Here is a 22,517-nt window from a genome sequence, read left to right as displayed (position 1 = left end):
AGTTCTGTAGGAATGTAACCAAATTTGGCCAGAAATATCCTTGGGAGAATAAGAACTGAGTTTGTATAAATTTTGGCTCTGGTCCCGGGGGGCAGAAGGGGCAGAAGGGGCAGGGCTCAATAGGGGAATTATAAGTAAATCCTATAAATCGGTACTTGTCCTAGAGTTCTGCATGGATTGTAACCAAATTTGGCCATAAACATCCTTGGATATAGGAGAACAGAACTTATATAAATTTTGACTCTGACCCTCCGGGGGCAGGAGAGGGGGGGGGCGCCCAATAGGGGAAATAGAGGTAAATCCTATAAATCGCTACTTGTCCTAGAGTTTTGCTTGGATTGTGACCAAATTTGGCCATAAACATCCTTGGGGGAAGGGGAACAAAACTTGTATAAATTTTGGCTCTGATCCCCTGGGGGCAGGAGGGGTGGGGCCCAATAGGGGATTTAGAGGTTAATATTAAAATTCCTTCAGAAAAGAAACAATGAACCTGTATTCAGAACATTACTTGGAATTACAAACCAGGTGAGCGATACAGGCCCTCTGGGCCTCTTGTTTTTAATAGACCTACATTTTAAATATATACTGAAGCCGCTCATATATATCTTCTGACAAGGTCAAAAATGACTCTATGTGTATGGTTTTTTTAAGTCGAATGTTGTCAAATCGGCGCTCCTACAGATGTACTACATATATAGCATACATGCTTTAAACACTAGTAAACATAATGTCGTGGTTTATTTGGTGACAGAAATGTATGCTGAACCTTGTGGACTTGCAAAAACTTTTTTGTACACTTTTTTGGCATATTCTACCAAAAGAGCTAAGGTCACTTTCCGTCCGCCAAAACCTGTAGGCCTGGCCATGAGAATAGAATAAAATAGACCTCTGATGGGCTCTATCTTAAAAAAGGGATTTTAATACACGAAATCCCCACAAAAAGTTGCAAATCGCACAATGATGCAATTTTGTTGTCATTTAATGAATTACTTTCAGATTAAGTTCTAATGGTGCGATTTGTCTGAAACTTGCATGAAATGATCCTGACATGGTCCCAACAAAGGGTTGTTTTTTATCGGGTCAATCCCAAATCCAAGATGGCTACCGCAGCCGCCATCTTGAAACACATTTTGAAATTCTTCTCAAGTTCTAACGGTGCGATTTGTCTGAAACTTGCATGAAATGATCCTGACATGATCCCGACAAAGGGTTGTTATTTATCGGGTCGATCCCAAATCCAAGATGGCTACCGCAGCCCCCATCTTGAAACACATTTTGAAATTCTTCTCAAGTTCTAACGGTGCGATTTGGCCGAAACGTGCATGAAATGATCCTGACATAGTCCTGACAAAGTGTTGTTATTTTTCGGGTCGATCCGAAAGCCAAGATGTCCGCCACAGCCGCCATCTCAAGTGAGAAAGACTTTCGCCGATATAATATCGGTATTTTGGTCGATCCGGTGTAACGTTGAAAATGGACTCCCGTTGAAACTGACCTCAAGTCATTTTTCAACGTTGAAAATTTTTTACCCCGAAAACCGTTGAAAACTGAACATTAAGCGCACTTTTTACACGACCCGTTGAAAATAGACCCCGTTGAAAAGTGACCCCATAAGAACTCGTTTTTACACAACAACACAACACGACACAACATCACCATGAAACCACACAGCACATCAACACACCAGCAACAAAACAACACTACACAACACAACACCACACAACAACACATCACACAACACAACAAAATAACACAAAATCACATTACACAACATCACACAACATAACATCACACAATAACACAACACAACATCACAACAAAACATCACACAACACAACCACACCACAACATACAACCACGCAACAACAACATCCAACAACAACACAACAACACTACACAACAAAACATCACACAACTAACACAAGAACACATCACACAAACACGCAACAACAACACAACACCACCTAACAACAACACCACAACAACATAACACGCCTCACATCACAGCGCAACATAACAACAAAACATCACACAACAACACATAACACATCACACAACACAACCACAACACACAACCACGCAGCAACAATACAACACCACCCAATAACAACACAATAACACACAACAACACAACACACAACAACACAACACACGACAACATCGCACAATACAGCATAACACAACACAAAATCACACACCAAAACATCACACAACAACACATTACACAACACAACCACACCACAACACACAACACAACAACAATACAACACCACCTACCAACAACAACACAGCAATACACAATAACACAACATAAAGCAACAACATATCATGAAAAACATCACACAACAACACATTACACAAACACGGAACAACAACACAACAGACAACAACACAAAACACAGCCACACAGCATACAACTACACACAACACAACAAGACACCAATAACACACAACACAATAACATTACACAACCGCACATAATAACACAACACAACACACAACAACAAACAACATAACAACAACACACAACAACAAACAACACAACAACAACACACAACCACAAAACAACACAACACAACCATACGCAGAACACAACATAGCTGATCCATACGCAGATATATAATACATGTATTCTTGTATTGCAGGGAATAAATATATATTAACAATTACTGAATACCTGACAAACGAAAAATCGTCGAAAATATAATCATAAAAAATCATAAGTACAAACTTTTCAAAAGACCACCCGTTGATAGTTTGCCAAGGTCATTTTTCAACAGACCTGCCGTTGAGAATTGACCCTAGACACTGTCAATTTTCAACGACATGTTCAATTTTCAACGGTGTTCGGGGTCTGTTTTCAACGTTGAAAACTGACCCGAGGTCAATTTTCAACGGAGGTCCATTTTCAACGTTACACTGGCGCGCCGGTGTTTATGACGTCAACAATTAATTATGACGTCACCAATAAAGCGCATGGGAACGTTGCGCACCGGTTAGAAGTCAAACTATTGGCCGGTAAATAGTATAGAACTGTTTCATGCTTTTTTCAGTCAACAGACAAAACTCTTTCCCGAGGTGTTGGGACAAACCCGATGAACTGTTTCTCGTACAGTTATTGAGTGGGGTTGAGAGCAACAGATAATTTGTTGAACCCGAAGACAAACTGTTACCCGAGGAGGGCAAAAGTTTGTGTGTGTTATCGACTAACTGTTTTGTTATTATCATTGACTCAAAACAGTTCAACAGCATATTTTTCTAGTAACAGTTGTTTTTAACAGTTCTTTGGACCGTTCAACGGAAGAGTACATTTATTGACATTTTTGTCAAGTGAGTTTATATAGAAACTATTTAATAGGGATATAACAATAATATATAAGGTTAGGACGGATGAATTATAACCACTTTATATTAACTACGTTATGTTCATGCTAAACAAGTACATCTAAGAAGTGATATATCCATTTACTGTAGGCATACAAAAATCACTAGTTTTAACAGTGTCTTCTTGGTACAGGCCGTCAATATTGACGATTTGTGGTCTATGGGAGTATACGTTGTACTTTGATATTAATTTGTGCAGCATGAAGATAAAAATGGGATAAAAGGAGTAGATTTAAGTGGATTGTGAAGGCTTCAAGGACTGTACATGGGATGTATGCCTTGAAGACGACGAGTGTTGTGTCTTGTACTGCTGCTGTTTGTATATGTGGAAAGAAGGAGTATTTGTATATGTCATTGGAGTCCTATCGAGGATATGTAACGGTATGTGTGTGGGTTTGAGTGTCTACAATATCAATATGCCTTAACCTTAATAAATGGTAGAAATCAGAAAGTAATCCAGAAGATCCCCTTCCTAGCTATTTTTACGGAAATATCTAGATAAGTTATGTAGGCTCCAAAAGCCCCATATTTGATGATAATCTAAATATGACTGGTCAATGTGGTTACAGATAGACCGATAGATGCACATTGGTTACTACATGTAGCTTTGCTGTGAATATATATCATAACGTCAGCGATAGTAACCCCTGGAATATTGAGGATGCGTGTCATTAAACTATTCTATCTAAATTAGACACATCCTTAAAATCCCATCATGTTTTCGTAATATTTTTAATCGTAGAAAAAAAAATACAAAATGCAGTAGTTAATCAGGATTGTAGACATAGCAATGATTGGGAAACATCTGGAGATTCTGTTATTTACAGTCTGTTGGTGCCAGAGTCTACACGTGGATAAAATCACACTTGAGGGCCGCTTTGTACGTTGTAGATGTTGACAGACGACGCTAATTAATGTATGGTGGCGCCTGGCCTTATGCTTAAGGCCAGTTTGGCATTATTTTCGCTCACCTTCGCTAAAAAAATTCAAGAAATTTAAAATCATAGTTCCTTATAAAATAAATCTATTAAAGTAAACGACTTCCCCTCTTTATCAAGGGTATGCCAAGATTTAAGAGCCATCCTATTGTTTAGTCTTTATTTCATGAAATTTTGAGCAAACAAAGCTCGAGGTATGGACCAAGAAGCCTTGCTGATTTGAATGTAAACATGTATATAACTTTAATCTTTAGCAGGACAAAAAAATGTATTGTTATCTTATTTTCGTCTTTTTATAAATGAGTCTCTATAGACCTTAATTAAAATTCTACTTAAAATCTTCAAATCCTTGAAGAACTTTTATCAGAGTTTGGTCATATGGAACCAGTAAGGGAGTTAACCATTGAAAGTCAATTACTTAAAAATAATCAAGTATTAAGAGAACAACCAGTGTTGCACGAGACCATTTACAATACAGTATACACAGGTAAGAGCGAAGCGGGTACACGCGCTCGATTAAGAGGTAACCGAGGGGTATTCTCTTCTCAGTAATACTTCGCTCTTTTGTAGTTTTTGCGTACAAAGCGTGTTTAAAGTCGTCAGAATGGAGTGTTTAGTTCTATTGAAATATTGTATTTTATTTTGGAAAGAAGAACCAGTTTTATAAGGATGAACATTGTAAAACATTGAATAAATATAAACATGTTCTAAATTTCCCCGTAGTGTCGTTGAGATTTACTCATTCGGGTACATACAGGACATAGGCTATTTTCAGACAAACACATTTACGTGGTCTATTTATAAATATTTTCAATATGCATTTTTGTCGAAACTACATATTTGATAAAAATTTATTAAAGATTCATAAGGATTATCGATGTTTAGTTTGAAGAAAATCCATAAAAACATTATGGGACTTTAATATATATGTATGAAATTTTAAATAAGCCGACTCGTGTATACCCGTGAAGTGGTGAGTTGACCTCTTTTCACTACTCGGAAGTTGCCCTTATTGGCTGATACTGGTCACATGACAAAAAAAAAAGAATATTATTGGTTCAGAAATTTTTCTTCAACTCTCTTTCCAGATCTCAGAAACCTTCTGACTGACACGCACGCTCTTTGTATCGATCCAAGAATTCAAGAATCATGGAGGCTTTGCTGTTTTTGCTCTTCCATTTTATATTCAAGGCTATTGTTCGTGGAAAGGTATGTAAATTAAGCTTTTTTTCCTTGTCCAGACTAAAATTAACTTTAAATTACTTTTTACTTTAAATGTATTTTATTGTCAGGACAAAAAAATAATGGGATTAGCCATATGTTATTACAACTGATGAAGCCTTCTCCAATCAACATGTTAATTAATATTTACATGTGATGACATATAAATCTGGGGTTGAGAAAAATATCTTTCTGGGGTTAAAACCCCAGAATTTGAGTTTACACTGATTTTTTTATTATATTTTGTTGTTTACTGTTGTGTAAACTGCATTTGTTGGACTGATATTTCAACATGACGCGCGTCATTTAAAATATATATCCAACAAATATTCAGAAATATTGCATCAATGGAATGAAAAAGATTGTGTTATTGTGGAACTATAATTTGAGAACTTTTTGAACTTGACAACATTTCCCGCGAAATTGGCGCCACCTGTTCCGAGATTCCAACATGGCGCGCTAATGCGCGTCATTTTAAACACTTGTCCAACAAATTCATGCAGTTTACATACCAGTAAACAACGAAAAAAAATATTTAAGATAAAAAAATCCTTAAATATATATTATAAACAGCCATAATACATCAATTTAATTGCACCTGATGCATGTGCGTACACAGGGACTCGGCACGAATTAACAGGTTGGGCACAACCCTGCATATGGGTAACAGTTACCAATAAGTTACCCAATTGAGTAATCATGTGAAAAGAAAACGCATATTGCTGTTTTAAAAATAATTATCAAAAAAGGGCGTCATAGTTTTTAGAATGCCTTACAACTGATCAAAGACTCTACGTTTCTGACGGTGAAATATCAAATTCTGTTGTCTAACTGTGTTGTAAGACGATAATTTAGGTGCTCTCCATTGACTTCGGTGTATAGCTATCGGGGATATCAGTGCAAATGTCATGGTTGAATGAGTTTTACCTGTGTTATATTTTTAGCACCATAGTAAGCAATGGAGGTGGTTTATTTTGTGACGTTTACCAAAATTGAGACAATGACGTTTGTCCCATTTTGATTAATAATGTACTATGTTATGTAAGTAATGGTGCCATGTCAAAATTACTGCGCCCTTTTTTGGATAAAAAAGTTTAAAAACAACTTCATGCATTTTTCTTACACAATATTCCTCATATGGGTAACTTATTGATTACTCAAACAGGTAACTGTTACTCAATTGGATAACTGTTACCCATATGCAGGGTTGTGCCCAACCTGATTAATGTAAATTAATATATATTTAAATATTGACTGTTGGTTGGACATTGTGCCAAGCCCCTGCGTGTACATTGTACTGCCAGTGTCCCATAAATCATGTTACACTTTTAAAATGACATAACTTTTGATCTGTAAATCTTTTTTTTTTTTTACATTTTTCAGAATTTTGTTTGATAAAAGTACGGGAAAATAGTTGAGTTCATTTGGCAGAATTATCTGTTTTTCGGCCTTCCGTACAAACTACCTGACGTGTTTGAGTTCATTTTTATTTGTTTACAAGTTTTGTCGAGTCACCCCGTGGAGGCCTTTTCGGGTGTTCGATTTCTATGTACATTTTCAGCAAAACGTGAAGTCGATCTTGCGTGAAATCGAGAACAAAATGGAGTGCTTACCAGAGTAACTGTTTAAAACTGATCGCGACATACATGTACATAAATCGCCGTTGTTATCAGAGTTTGACTAGTTCTTAATCAAACGAGGTCATTTGTGTTGCATTGTATTTTTCTCGTATTTGGCGAGTTTTAGGCTAATTTCGGAATCCGTCATGTACATATATACACGTGTCCGTCATTACAAAGTTTGTTTGGGAAATTCCACATTATTCTATAGGATACGTAGGCCATTTTTAGCGGATATTACCGTAAGAATATATATATAGTTTGGCTGCACTTCGCATCAAGCTAGTAGTATCTTGTGGTGGATCATGATTATCTTGACTGGTTGTAACGGTGGTTGTTCCTCGCCCAACACATTACAATGCAATGTTTACAAGGGATTTGATGATTTCCTTTTTTAGGGTTTAATTTTATTTTTTTTTTTATTTCATATTTTTATTTGTTGTTAATTCACCATGCTTGAAAATATTCCTTATTTTGTCTTTATATTTATTTTTGTTTTATTTTATTTTTATTTTCCAAAAGTTTATTCCAAACATAGACATGTATAGCATATACACTAAATTACGAACATCCCACTATTACGGCCACTTATTTTTCAGTTCCGATTTTTTTTTCTCTTCAGAAATACAATCACACCGCTATTCCGTTTTACGACCAATTTTAATAGTCCCAACGACCACTAAATTAACACTAATTGACCATTTGATTATGACCACAGGCACATGTGACTTCACACCTCGCTGTGCCTCACCTTCCCGCACGCAGCAACCCCGTGAACAACTACCCGCAGGTACATCAGTCAGTCTTTTGTTTCCGTCGACCTAATTATCAGATTATCTACCTGTACTAGGAGAGTGTTAATCGCCATCATTTGCATACTTGTGACTGGCAGTTGACGTGATCGAAACCACAAGTAATGCAACGTTCTTTCGATAGCTCTGGTGGCGAGATCGAACGATTTAGGCAGTTCTTTCTCATACGTGTAACGCCAATGGAATTAAAATTCTTTAATGTATGAGATATATTGATCTTATTTCAGATATTTATGAAGTACCGTACATCAATCATCTCATTTCAATAGATGTGTCATCTATTTTGTTGCGGTAAACAATCGGTGTTTTGCATTAGTTAAAAGTACGCTTGACTATTGCACAGTAGTCTTTCAAACACTTTACCGATTGTGATCGTAAGTTATTATTTGACCAATCATTGCACATGGCGGGGTAATTAAAATCGATTTACGTAAATATTAATAATAATTTACACAGATCAATACCAATTTTTAAAACACATAGATTCTCATTTACCTCAGGTGATACTATGTGATAATTAAACCAGAGACATAGATAATTTAATAACTATCTAAATCTCTGATTAAACTAACGATATGTATTTGAATTATAATTAAAACATAATAGAAAGTAATGTCTAGAAAAAGTATTTTCATTTAGATTGTCAACAATTACTTCAGTGAAATTCAGTTTAAGATTTAAGTAAGCACACACCATTTAACTTAATTTAATGAAAAAAATATGTCTATGCTCTAGAAATAAATGGTATAGTCATTATATGTCCCTAATTTATCAATCTTTAAAAAATATTTGTAAATTATTGGTTTTGATTAGATACGCATGCATTAAAATATGATATGATTAAGATTCTAATGGCCGACAAAACTAATTGATCAAATATAGTAATTTGCAAATTTATCTTAACCAAAATATATCAAACTGGTTTTTTCCCCCACACGTACATGTACATACTCAGCATGCTATGTTATGTTTCTTATGTTTTTTATATAAATGTAATGTATATGTCATGTCAAGTTTATGTTGATGTCCCATGTATTTGTAAATGTGTTAAATGCAAAAAAATTGAACAAAAAAATAAAAAATATATTTATAATATACATTTATATATACATGTATATTGCATTTTTCATAAAATTTCAATTTTTAACAAAAAATACAGTACATATATTATGTACCGGTCAGCTAGGATACAGAGTTTCTGTTCTTGATCGTCATGATCATAGAAGAAACCTGGTCCACCTCAGAATTAAGACCACCTCGCTATTAAGACCACTTTTACTCGGACCACTGGGTGGTTTTAATAGATAGGTTTTAATGTAAATACTGTTATACATATTCTCGACACATGTTATATAATGTTTCTGACGTCCCTTGCTCATACACATTTTCATTTACAGCGGTTCGGAGCGGTAGGGAGCTGGGTTTTCGAGAAAAGTATTTCAAAGATTAAAGGATAGATAACCACCCCATATATACATCTCTTCGTATCTGTAGCAGTGTGCAGCCAAGCGTGAAGGTGTGTGATACATTGATCATGACCACATCAAGTTTCTTTATTAGTTCTCTTTGACAAATACATTGTATAGAGAAACATAATATATAAATATCAATTTCAAAAAAATTTGACCAAGTAGAAAATATGTTACATATAAAGAAGAATGACAAAATCATAAAGTTCTTTTTGGAGAATATCAAAAACATTAAGCAGTGTGGTCTAGAGTGTGCTGTTCTATTGTTTTGAGGATTAAGTGTCATGAAGTTATAACGATAATTCTTATCGTTTGGTTGTTTATGCAATATGAAATTAGAAAATTCGCGAGGTGTTTTTAAACTATAAATGAATTGTAATACATTGTACGTGATACTATTGCTGTACTAAGGCAAATGTACTTTTGATAAATTTAAAAGATACATAATTTGTAACACACTGTTTTTTCAGAGTTATGATTATCATGTCAAAGTAAAATTTGCTGAGTGAATCTGCTTTAAATGAGATTTATTGAGAACCAGTTGAAGCTTATTAATTTTCGTTACAGTAAAGGAAATTTTAGAAATATCAACCCATTTCAAATGATTCGACTGAACTAATTAAGTCTTCCCATCTTCTCCTCCGGTTAGGAGAATGTTATTTTTTCATTACATTGTACAGATCAATATGAAATATTTAATGTAAGTAGGAAACAAATTTGACATATTTCAGAGAGTCGGCCTAATTCAGGTATTCTCTGATAGCAGATACTAAAACCGTGATATTCCACAAAATTAGTACTAATCTGATAGATTTGTATCAATTCATCAAAAACAGTAAAAAGTAAGCGTGTCACTATCCTTCATTAATTCATATACTACAATTATGTTTTTTCTTGAACCAAGCCTTATAAGAACAGTTTTTCTACCAATATTCATATTTCAAAGTAAATTATCATGTTCAAGCCTTATGAAAACAGTTTTGGAACCAATAGTCAAATTTCAAAGTAAATTTATCATGTCAAAGTAAAAATTTCTGAGTGAATTTGCGATCCGAATTTTGGACCTATCCTTGCTCCAAATTTTGCTGAACAACTTTCCATAATGTTTAATAAGAAGATATTTACAAATTGTAGTTAGAAAAGGACACTGATGACAATATCTGTCATTTAGGTAACTCGTGCCGTTACCGTTTGTTAATGTTGTAATGTACTACAAACTTGATAGACATAGAGAAAAAATATTAACATGTTTTGACAAAAAAATCCTTCGTGCCATTAACATGTCGTTTAGTTAATTAACTCAGGTTATTTAGTTCTTTAGTTAATATATATACATTCATGTACTTGAAACTTGATAAAGCATATACCGGTAAACAGCTGATAGCTGACAGAGATTTTTTTTTTCTCTCTTTCCCTCTCTTTCCCCTCTTTCTCCCTGATATGTTGCCAAAGTAGTATTCGTGAAGTTATGAAGCATGAAAGTCATCCTTTATGACAATATACGTTAGTTATATATGTTACACGGTCTGACAACCATTAAATTTTGTACTTATAGATAGTATGGTGTTCTTAAACTTGCTAGATACATTTTTGTTAAAAAGGAAATCCTTGATGTCATTCATATTAGTCATTAAAGGTCAAATACGTGTACGGTATCGCTTAAACATTATATGAGATTTTATATAATATAACCAGTAAGTTTTTTCTTGATATCTGAAGAATGCCTGTTTAGTTTTTAACAAAAAAAAATCAATTTAATTTGACATTACAAGTCACCATAATGCTGAAACTTTTCTTTATATAAACTTGACAACATAAATACTTCCTCTTTGATTGAAGGTTATGCACTGAAATGCATTATGTGTATTTAGAATAACTGGACCTGTACAAAATGTGAGAAAATAAATCAATGTGATAAATTATTACGACCAAATAAAAAACAATTATTTGTATTAGTTTTTTCAGCCTTAGTTTAAGTCCTGTTTTCTTTGGATCGTTTTCCAATTTTCAGTTATACTGATAATATAACCATTGACTTATCAATCTTTAACACTCGAATCAACTCCTATCATCCAGAAGTTTTACCGCAGCAGTACTTTCAGTACTTTGATTTTTAAAAAGGATTTATCTTAAAGGGTAATTTTGATATAAAATTAAAAAAAAGTGGTTTTTTTTAGGTCAAGTGACCTATTCTAATCGCCTTTTATCCGTCGTCGTGCGTCGTCCGTCGTCCGTCGTATGTCCGTAAACAATTTACACTTTCGACTTCTTCTCAAAAACCGCTGAAGCAAATTCAATGAAATTTTGCACAAACCTTCTAAGGCATAAGGCCAATCAAAATTGTGAATTTTATGGTCCCCACCCCCAGGGAGCTGTGGGAGGGGCCAAAAGGGGTAAAATTAACTATTATTTCAAAAATCTTCTTCTCCACTCACAGATGTGATAGAATCAAATACTCTTCACAGATAGAAAGGTCTAAAGGTCCTTTACAAATATTGTGAATTATACAACCCTGGGATCTCAGGTTTCCCCTTGGGTAGGCGGTTAAGTTTACTATAGTTTATATAGGGAAACACATTTTTGAGCATTATTTGGTCATTTGTAAAATGAAATGAGTCAAATGTTGTCAGAATTATCCCTATGAAATGGCCATTGAATCCTATTAAGACTCCCAGGGCCTTAGGGGTGGTGCCAAAAGGGGTCAAATAAGCTAAAACTTCAAAAATCTTCTTTTGAAATTCTGGAACTGGTAGAATCAAATACTCTTCATAAATGGAAAGGTCTTAAGGTCCTTTACAAAAATTGTGAATTACCCTGGGGTCTCGTGTTTCCCCCTGGGGAGGGGGTCAAGTTTACTTTAGCTTATGTAGGAAAAACACATTTATGAATGTTATCTGCTTATTTTTCATAGAAAATTAGTAGAACTGGGTTAGAATAATTAGCCTGAGATAGCATTTTATCGTCATATCCATATTGGTTCTGGCCGACCCCCAGGGGCCTTAGGGGCGGGGCCAAAAAGGGTCGAATAAGCTAAAACTTCAAAAATCTTCTTATGAATTCACAGGTTTGATGGAACCAAATACTCTTCATGGATTGGAAGGCCTTTACAAAAATTGTGAATTTCATGGCCCTGGGATCTCAGATTCTCCCCTTGGGAGGGGGTCAAATTTACTATAGTCTATATAGGAAAAACACATTTATGAACATTATTTGCTTAGTTTTAATGGGAAATGAGTCAAACTGGGTTAGAATTATTAGCCTGAAATAACATTTTTAACACCATATCCATATTGGTCCTGGCTGACCCCCAGGGACCAGAGGGGCGGGACAAAAATGGCTAAAATTTCAAATTCTTCTGAATTCACAGGTTTGATGGAACCAAATAATCTCCATAGATTAAAAAGTGAAATTTATAAAATCACTGACTGACTTCTAGTTTTGTTTTGTTGTTTACCGTTAGCAAAGCAAATTGGAATTTTAAGCATAAAGTTTGGTAACATAATACGCTAACTATCAAAATAAAAAAACAAAAGAAAAACAAACAAAAAATTCTAAAACGAAAGTTCAACTTGAAAGTTTATTTCAATTCGTGAATAATTTTTTATAGATTTGAACCAACTTTGCAATGCTCTTTCTGTAGCAGCACTCAGGTGACCGTCAAGTCCTCTTGGGCCTCTTGTTTTAATTATTGTACTGGCGTAATTTACATTACGGGTATAACGTATTTATCTATTAATGTTCAATATCAAGACAATTTGTCCCAAAAGTTGAAAAGTCGTTTTTAAACCAATCTAAGAAAATGCTTTTAATACTTTTTTTTAATTTGTCATCGTAATTTTTATTATTTTCTACGCTGTTTAACTAGCATATTAAAAATATAACTTAAATGATATTTGTGGACCGATATAAAATTAAACAAATTTCATGGGGTTTTCGCTTTTGACGTACATTTTTTGACCTTACAAATCCTTATTTCCCCTTATCTGATAATAGATCGATTTTTGATATGTTATTAAAGTATATATACTAGTAACTAAGGTTTGGCCATTTTTTCACGTAGAATGACTAGCTATAGACTACAACGTCATCGAAAACGTCCTCAATGAATGAAAGGTTAAAAGTCTCATTCAATATGATTAAATACTTGGTTCACTAGCATGACCTTGGCAAATATTTTCAAGGTCATGTTGGTTTAATGCCTATGTAATCCACTGTTTCCATTACTTATTCTATACGCAGCTAATGCTCTATTTAGTGTTATCACCAGCCTATACATCTACACAGATTATAGAACTATTGTATATTTTTGTTCCTACTTTGAAATATATTTTTATTTCGTTATTAAGTTCCTCAGCGGAGTTGGGAAGTTATTGTCTTCTTTTTGTTCTTCTTGTTCTTCTTTTTCTATCGCGAGTTCATATGTTTGTCCGACCATTTTCTCGTAAACTCGGATCGCCATGAAATTTTGCGAGACTATTTCTGGTGACCTGCAGATGTGTCGACCGGTTTCATGTTTTCCGATCGCCATCCAAGATGGCCGACACAGCCATTCATTGTTCAAAATCGATCTGCTTATATATATTTAACTACTGGTCCGATTTGCCTGATAGCGGTTTCAATCTGTAGTTAAAATAAGATTCTAAATTTTTAAAGTGAAAAATACCATAATTATAAGAAAGAAAAATATATGCGATTGTTTCAAATTTAGAGCAAGAGTTATCTCCCTTTATTCACTGGTCAGCAGGGATCCGTTTTAGGTCTAAGTTCATTTTTGTTGCATTTTTAAGTTATATATCATATTGTTACTAGTGACAACTATTTTGAGATCATTTTTGGTGATCTTTATATGTGCAGCTTTTGCAGACCAGGAACCAAGATGGCCGCCACGGCATGCAATAGGTCAAAATTGAACAAAAAGGAACATAGTTGAGAACGCAAATCTAATAAAAGTATAGAGATTGCCGTGCCTAATGTATTAGCTTTAAATGATGTGACTTTTCTTCTACAAAATGAAATTTATTTAACGGTAAAACAATGTCACGTCACCATTCAGGGAGGTCACTCTTGTCAAATTAGGCTCTGTGGAGATTGCAGGAACTTTATGTGCTGGCATCCGCCACACTTAGATCTTGTTTATTTAATTGAAAATAAAGTAATTAGGTGAGGGTGTTTTACCAAACATAAATAATTGTCAGATGTTGGGCTTCTCGTTTTTCGTTTCTAATATGAATTTGAAATCTTTGCTTCTTCATAATAATTTGATCAAAGCAACTTAAATATTAATGCATATAACAAAGATACCAATCTCCATGATTAATCGGCTTTGTATTAGATGGAAAGTCGACGATTGTTCATCACTTCGCCAGATATTGCGTCATCTTTAGCGGCCATTAGTGTCGGACCACAAGCGATTGGCTCTATAAAATTGTTTCTCTAAAACTGTATTACTTATATGTATACATATATAAACTGATATATCAAATATAATACAACGGAAAAAATGTGTAAAATAAAGAAAAATATATGACACATTCTTTGAACGTTTCGCCGTATCAGATATTCTGAAAAGCCGTCGTTGAGTTTTCTTTATTTATATATAGAGCCAAATAAACATTCTGAAGCTACGTATACAAGGTTTTTGCCAGCTATTTTGGGAAAAAGGACCCTTAGCAAATATTTGGAAAATATCATCGTTTTTTTTTTCTTCAAAAATTGAGAAAAAAATATCATCAGCATCATTTTAATGAAATTTCTTTACAATTCAGTGAAAATAATATGAAATACGGGTACAAACGTAAATACAAATAAAGAAGGCTTTGCTTTTTCATTCTATTATGATATTTCATATGATATTCTTCAACTTTTACAAGATATTTTACTATATCGTAGGTATGAGACATCATTTGATGTTTTAAGTTTATTTTACTGTAGTTTGGAAAATACAGTGGTATTTGTGTCCATCTACCGGTCCCCATAAAGTCCTGACAAAACACCAGCGAGGCTCTTATCATTTCATTTATTCCAAACAATATCTGAATTCTTAGATTGCTCCATCCATAGGGGTTGGTAATGATAAATAAAAAACAATCCAGAGTCAGAGAATTTAAACATTGATTGGAAGATTTTTTGTGTGTTAAGTTTATCATTACAAACCCTTGTGCCCTGTCCATACAAGTATCTCATGCTCGTGTCCACTATAAAACCATGTTCAACATTGCTATATGGATGTGGTATCTAATAAATCCGATAATTCCTAAACGGAATATCATTATGTATATATAGCTTCACTATCTTTCTTACGAGATGGTCGCTAAAGATAATAACTGGCGAAGCGGTACAAAATGGCGGATTTTCATCTAGACAACAGATTATTACGTCAATGTAGATTGGTAACCATGTACAACCAATTATGGCTTTCCAAATGATATTGGAATGATAAAATACTAATAAACATATTTTTAAGTTATATTGCATGCTAATTTCACTCTAACGATATGTCACTTGGAATGTAAATGTAGATTGATAACCCTGTACAACCAATTATAGTTTTCCAATGATACTGGAATGTAAATGTAGATTGATAACCCTGTACAACCAATTATAGTTTTCCAATGATACTTGAATATAAATGTAGATTGATAACCCTGTACAACCAATTATAGTTTTCCAATGATACTGGAATGTAAATGTAGATTGATAATCCTGTACAACCAATTATAGTTTTCCAATGATACTTGAATGTAAATGTAGATTGATAACCCTGTACAACCAATTATAGTTTTCCAATGATACTGGAATGTAAATGTAGATTGATAACCCTGTACAACCAATTATAGTTTTCCAATGATACTGGAATGTAAATGTAGATTGATTATCCTGTACAACCAATTATAGTTTTCCAATGATACTTGAATGTAAATGTAGATTGATAACCCTGTACAACCAATTATAGTTTTCCAATGATACTTGAATGATGACATACAGATAAACATATTTTAACATTATTATTTAAATTAAATACATATTAAAAGTAATTTAGGAATACCTGTAACCATTCATGTCATTACAAACCAGGAATCCATTGGTATGACCACACTAAGCATTACTAGCTAGTTACAAGCAGCTGTCACCCATAGGCTCGTAATACACTACATTAGATTTTACCCCTGATAATTAAATTTATGTTACTAACCAATTGTAGGCCACGTTATTCCCCACCTTGAAAAAAGTTTTCTGCTAACATTTGAACACCAATTTTAGACATTTCGGGTGAATATCATCGTCAAGGAGGTGAATAGTGTTATCGTAAAGGTTTCATGATTGGAGATAATTTATTTTACCGTCGTGTTTTTCTCATGATTATCTTGGAGAAAATTATATGGAAGTCGATGTCTGTACTGTTGATCGAGGTTTTAGAAAGTATTACAATTTCATATAAAGTAAGGATTATACGACTATTTCATCTGTATATGAATGATAGGAATTTTCTACTCTCTGGATCACAAAATATATTATAATTATTTAACGTGTAGATATGACCCTAGGGAAGATTATCGCCAACTACCCTATCCACTTAAGAAAGAGTCTTATTTTACTAATATCAATTAATGTTATCCATGCGAACATATCTGAACAATTTGTTCGGTCAGATGCTTACTTAAACATCTGCAGGATATTGTGTCTTAATTCGTTAACTGAACTTCTGTTGATTTTGTTCTTGTAGGCTGTGTCCTTCCGTGGCCTTAGCCTGGTTAGCCGGATAGCAATGTCGATTGCTATTGCGGTTGGCCGTCGTCTGTCTCTGACGGAGGCCGTGGTAAGATTTTACTCTCTAGAAGTTAGTTTAACTCTATTTGTAGACTACATCATATTTTCTCCTGGCTGTAGTATTGTAGCTCGAAAGACTTCTAGACAGATAATGGTGTCTTTAAAGCGTAGTCAGGCTGGGTACGTACATGTATAGGAGAAACACCGAAAACTGTCTACAGTTTGAGAGGTTTCTGTTACTTAAAACATGGCTAGGATATCATCTTTTGTTATCACACATGCTTTTTTTAGACTTTTTTCAAGTACTTATTCTGTCTGTAGATAAGTAGACCTTTCACTGTATATTAGTTTACCTGTAGCTGTAGATTAGTTTCAACTAATCTATTGTTCCAAGTAAACTAATGTACAGTGAAAGGTATAGAGAGCAACACTAAATGCAGCATTGTAAAAATTGGGCAGATGAATAACAAATAAATCAATTAAATTCAATATAAATGTAATACAAAACTTCAATAATACATATTATTACATATTTTATGTTTTATATATTGATTCACGGACATCGGTATAAATCAAATCGCATCAGAATTACTCCTTGTGATGAAAATCCAAACTCTTTAGTACATGTATTTTGACAGCAAAGGCAATCCTACAATGCTGATTAGATTTTAAACAGAAACATACACTTTCTTTCTTTGAAAATTGAATGCTTTCATTATATCAGAAACATATATTATATATATTTCTGATTATATTTATTGTTTCAATAATTTCGCGGATTTAAAATTGCTTCATTTCTTGAATACATACATGTTACACACAAATCCACGTTTTTTTAATTGAAAACTTTCGGAATAATTCCTCATCCAAGAATCACACAAAGCCTAACGAACAATTTTATATGTTTAAGTTTCTTTTCATCACTTTGCCGTTTTCACTGAATTTCAATGTAGTTTCCTTTAGAATTATAAACTAAATCTCGATATTATGGTTTTTAAAAGGACCAATCATATTCTTCATTTCATAACGTAGAGCGGTATACTAAAAATCAATACGTTTTCATGGTAATCCTCCATATCTTGTGAATTTCCGACAAGTTATATTTAAGTGAATGGTCCGACATAAACAGCAGTTACATTGCTGCCATTTTGCCTCTTGTACTGCTCCACTCAGAATGAAGAGCATTTAAACTCACAAGAAAGCTCTGGTAATAACATTGGTATGGAATTTCATGAAAATTACATGCAATGCATGCATGACTAGAGTAGACATTATACAATTGTGTTGAAATGTAAAAGTTGGTTGAATGCCTTACCTGTAGCTGTAGATTAGTTACACAATAGCTGTACATCAGAGTACCATGTGTAAAGAATATGTACCATATACAGTTTTCTCTGCACAATTGGAACTTTCAATTTCAGACCAATACGATTAAAATACATATCCTCATTACATATATCACTCCATTCGATGAGGATCTGGCAATAATCCATTAGGGGGTACGTTCTGGTCAAATTGCTGCTTCCAGAAACTGGAAAGTGAATTTTCAGATTTCATCTATGTAATGCATTGATTATAAGGATCTGTATTTTAATTAGATTAATTTGACACCAATCTGATATTATTGTAAAGTAGGTAAACATTTGGATTCATGTTTAATATATAACACAATTTTCATGTTTGGAGAATTTTATTGGACATTGTTTTCTTAGATAATACCATGATATATATAAGTGATATCGGTTAACCACGTGCACAGAAACATATCTGATAATTGTTTAGACCAGATTCTCACTTGTATATCTACCGAATATTGGTATAATACATCTTTATTTGTTTACTGAAATATAGCATGTGTTATTGCAGGTTGTGTACTTCACTGCGTCGTCTGATTGCCGAGGGGAGGATAGCCTTAGCCTTGCAGATCTAGATGATGAGCCAGCTACACCACCCGCTCCGGCCCCTGTGTCCGTCCGTAGGTCTGGCCGTGTGAGGAGGGCACCAGCCTGGCACAAGGATTACATCATGTGATGTACTGTAATATCCTTGTTAAGTCCATGGACTGATGTTGCTTGAGGATGTGGTAACCCTCAATAATCGTCCCAACCCCAATCCCTCGCCCAAAAATGTACACCCTTAATTAGACTTAAACCCATGCAGTGGGGTTACTCTGGGTTATTTGAGGTATACATGATACATGTATCTGTAAGGGTTTTGTGCGATTATCCAGAAACTTGAGTCACACTCGTGGGGTGTGTATAAAGGGTTTTCATAATAGAAATGCCAACATGGCTACCAGGGTCCACTTTCTTCAGCTATTTTCCCCGGTTTTGGTGTAAATTGATAAATGGGGGTTGAAGGGATGCCAGACAACACACCTATGTTTTCTGATAGATCGGTCGCCACGTGCACGGTGATGTACAGAGGCCTATAATTGGTCGAAATTTATACGTTGCTAAAAAAATGAAAATTGAGGGACACTGAAAACATGCAGTGAAAGGACTGTGGTGTTGTTTGAGGTAAATGTGTAATGGCTCCCATTACAATCAGTACTTGTGTACAATGTTGGATTTGACTCAACTGAAGTGTACAGAAAGTAGTCGATAGGTTTTTTTTTTTTTTTTTTTGTCCCTGGTCCTAACAATACTCACTTTACCCAACCCACCTACCCCAGCACAAACACAGCACGCATTTAGTATTTAACATTCTAACCACTACTTTCTGTACACTCGCAGTTGACCTTTTTTCTAAAAAAATGTAAATATTTGATTTGATAAGGTTTTTTTATATTGTTAACAGCGGTAGGGTCATTTAAGTATATGCCAGGGTCAAAGGTGGAGAAAAATTGCCGACCTGCCGTCAGTACCTGGCAACTGCCCCACATGGGGAAAAATAAATTGTCATCTGACAATTATAGCACATGTGAAATTGGAAAAGATATAAATAAAAAGTTTGTTCAAGATGGCGACTTTTGCGCCCATCCTTGCAGTTCAAAATGTGTTTTAAAGAACACTTGGTTGGAACTATGTCGGAATCATTTCAGACTTATTTAGCTGAATTGATGGAACTTGAGAAGTTCAAAGTTTGCTTATAAGATGGTGGTCAAGGCGTGCACGATCTTTATAAGTTATCTTGGCCTTGCGGGCCAATCTAATAAAGTTTGTTAAATTATTTCAAATATTTTCCATTTGCCGTTCCAACCACCCCCTCCCACTCCCACTCCAACCACGTGCCATCTAAATTTAGGACGACAGGAAGAGACGGAAATTGTAAAATAAAATTGTATATAAAAAGGAATGAAAGGGAGTATAAAAGTGCCACATGTATTCAAATACATGAGGAATGAGAGAGAGAGAGAGAGAGAGAGAGACTCTAGTGTCAACGGTGTGATGAATGAAAGCCCCCTGCGAGGGGATATCTGTTTAAATTGTATATAAAAAGGAATGAAAGGAAGTATAAAAGTGCCACATGTATTCAAATACATGAGGAAAGAGAAAGAGAGAGAGAGAGAGACTCTAGTGTCAACGGTGTGATGAATGAAAGCCCCCTGCGAGGGGATATCTGTTTAAATTGTATATAAAAAGGAATGAAAGGAAGGATAAAAGTGCCACATGTATTCAAATACATGAAGAAAGAGAGAGAGAGAGAGAGAGAGAGAGAGAGAGAGAGAGAGAGAGAGAGAGAGAGAGAGAGAGAGAGAGAGAGAGAGAGTCTCTAGTGTCAACGGTGTGATGAATGAAAGCCCCCTGCGAGGGGATATCTGTTTAAATTGTATATAAAAAGGAATGAAAGGAAGTATAAAAGTGCCACATGTATTCAAATACATGAAGAAAGAGAGAGAGAGAAAGTCTCTAGTGTCAACGGTGTGATGAATGAAAGCCCCCTGCGAGGGGATATCTGTTTAAATTGTATATAAAAAGGAATGAAAGGAAGTATAAAAGTGCCACATGTATTCAAATACATGAGGAAAGAGAGAGAGAGAGAAAGTCTCTAGTGTCAACGGTGTGATGAATGAAAGCCCCCTGCGAGGGGATATCTGTTTAAATTGTATATAAAAAGGAATGAAAGGAAGTATAAAAGTGCCACATGTATTCAAATACATGAAGAAAGAGAGAGAAAGTCTCTTGTGTCAACAGTGTGATGAATGAAAGCCCCCTGCGAGGGGATATCTGTTTAAATTGTATATAAAAAGGAATGAAAGGAAGTATAAAAGTGCCACATGTATTCAAATACATGAAGAGAAGAGAGAGAGAGAGAGAAAGTCTCTAGTGTCAACGGTGTGATGAATGAAAGCCCCCCTGCGAGGGGATATCTGTTTAAATTGTATATAAAAAGGAATGAAAGGAAGGATAAAAGTGCCTCATGTATTCAAATACATGAAGAAAGAGAGAGAGAGAGAGAGAGAGAGAGAAAGTCTCTAGTGTCAACGGTGTGATGAATGAAAGCCCCCTGCGAGGGGATATCTGTTTAAATTGTATATAAAAAGGAATGAAAGGAAGTATAAAAGTGCCACATGTATTCAAATACATGAAGAAAGAGAGAGAGAGAAAGTCTCTTGTGTCAACGGTGTGATGAATGAAAGTCCCCCTGCGAGGGGATGTGTTTTTAAATTGTATATACAAATTTTTTATGAAAAAAAAAAAAAAAAAAAAAAAAAAAAAAAAAAAAAAAAAAAAAAAAAAAAAAAAAAAAAAAAAAAAAAAAAAAAAAAAAAACAAAAAAAAAAACAAAAAAACAAAAAAAAAAGTAAATAAAAATCACGATGGCTTTACGTGTGATAATGTCATAATTGTTTCCAATATTTTCATATTTTCAGGATAGTGATACCATGGAGATAGTGGCAGTGACACCCGAAACAGACGTCCCATTATTGCGATCATTATATAATAATAGTGATGAGCAGAGCTTCATTAAGGTATCTTCACTATAAAACTATCATGAAATTTTTCATTTGAATTGTAAAATTTAACTAAAGATATAAACATATAACGACAGGCATTCCTTGATAAAGACCATTTGTGATAAGCAGACCTCATTCACTAAAAGTTAGTAAAAGTTGTATTTATAATAAATTGTAAAGTTCTATCGGGAAAACACGATCCATATAGGTTATACTTTGCAAGTGCTTTTATAGTGTTATCCATCACAACTGACGTTGATTTCTATAATGATTTTGAATTATAATTGTTGTGATGGGTATGAACAATAAATTAAAGGAGCGAAATGCTGCATTTTGAGAACTTCAAGAGTTCCAATGGACTGACACAATTAGTTATGTAATGACATTGCTATAGTTTATGATGCTGG

The 22,517-nt window shown here is 34.3% G+C and overlaps 1 protein-coding gene across 1 annotated transcript; it reads left to right on the top strand.

Moving 5' to 3' along the window:
* The first annotated feature begins 3,651 nt into the window (after positions 1-3,651).
* LOC138334733 (uncharacterized) lies at positions 3,652-21,791 on the top strand. Its single transcript, XM_069283425.1, has 4 exons — positions 3,652-3,765; positions 5,411-5,531; positions 17,167-17,259; positions 19,077-21,791. Exons 2-4 carry the CDS (start codon positions 5,472-5,474, stop codon positions 19,239-19,241), a joined length of 318 nt encoding a protein of 105 aa, XP_069139526.1. The 5' UTR covers positions 3,652-3,765; positions 5,411-5,471; the 3' UTR covers positions 19,242-21,791.
* The last annotated feature ends 726 nt before the right edge of the window (positions 21,792-22,517 follow it).

This window comes from Argopecten irradians, chromosome 11 (genome assembly GCF_041381155.1).
Source record: "Argopecten irradians isolate NY chromosome 11, Ai_NY, whole genome shotgun sequence".
In the NCBI taxonomy this organism is placed as follows: domain Eukaryota; kingdom Metazoa; phylum Mollusca; class Bivalvia; order Pectinida; family Pectinidae; genus Argopecten; species Argopecten irradians.
Note: the sequence above shows the minus strand (reverse complement) of the source record. Positions and strands in the feature narration are given on the sequence as shown.

Bases quoted from the DNA above. Each gene is read 5' to 3' on its own strand.
- LOC138334733 (XM_069283425.1), top strand. From the start codon at position 5,472: ATGGAGGCTTTGCTGTTTTTGCTCTTCCATTTTATATTCAAGGCTATT. The intron at 5,532-17,166 runs GTATGTAAATTA...TTGTTCTTGTAG, and splicing joins AGGCTATTGTTCGTGGAAAG to GCTGTGTCCTTCCGTGGCCT. The intron at 17,260-19,076 runs GTAAGATTTTAC...GTGTTATTGCAG, and splicing joins TGTCTCTGACGGAGGCCGTG to GTTGTGTACTTCACTGCGTC.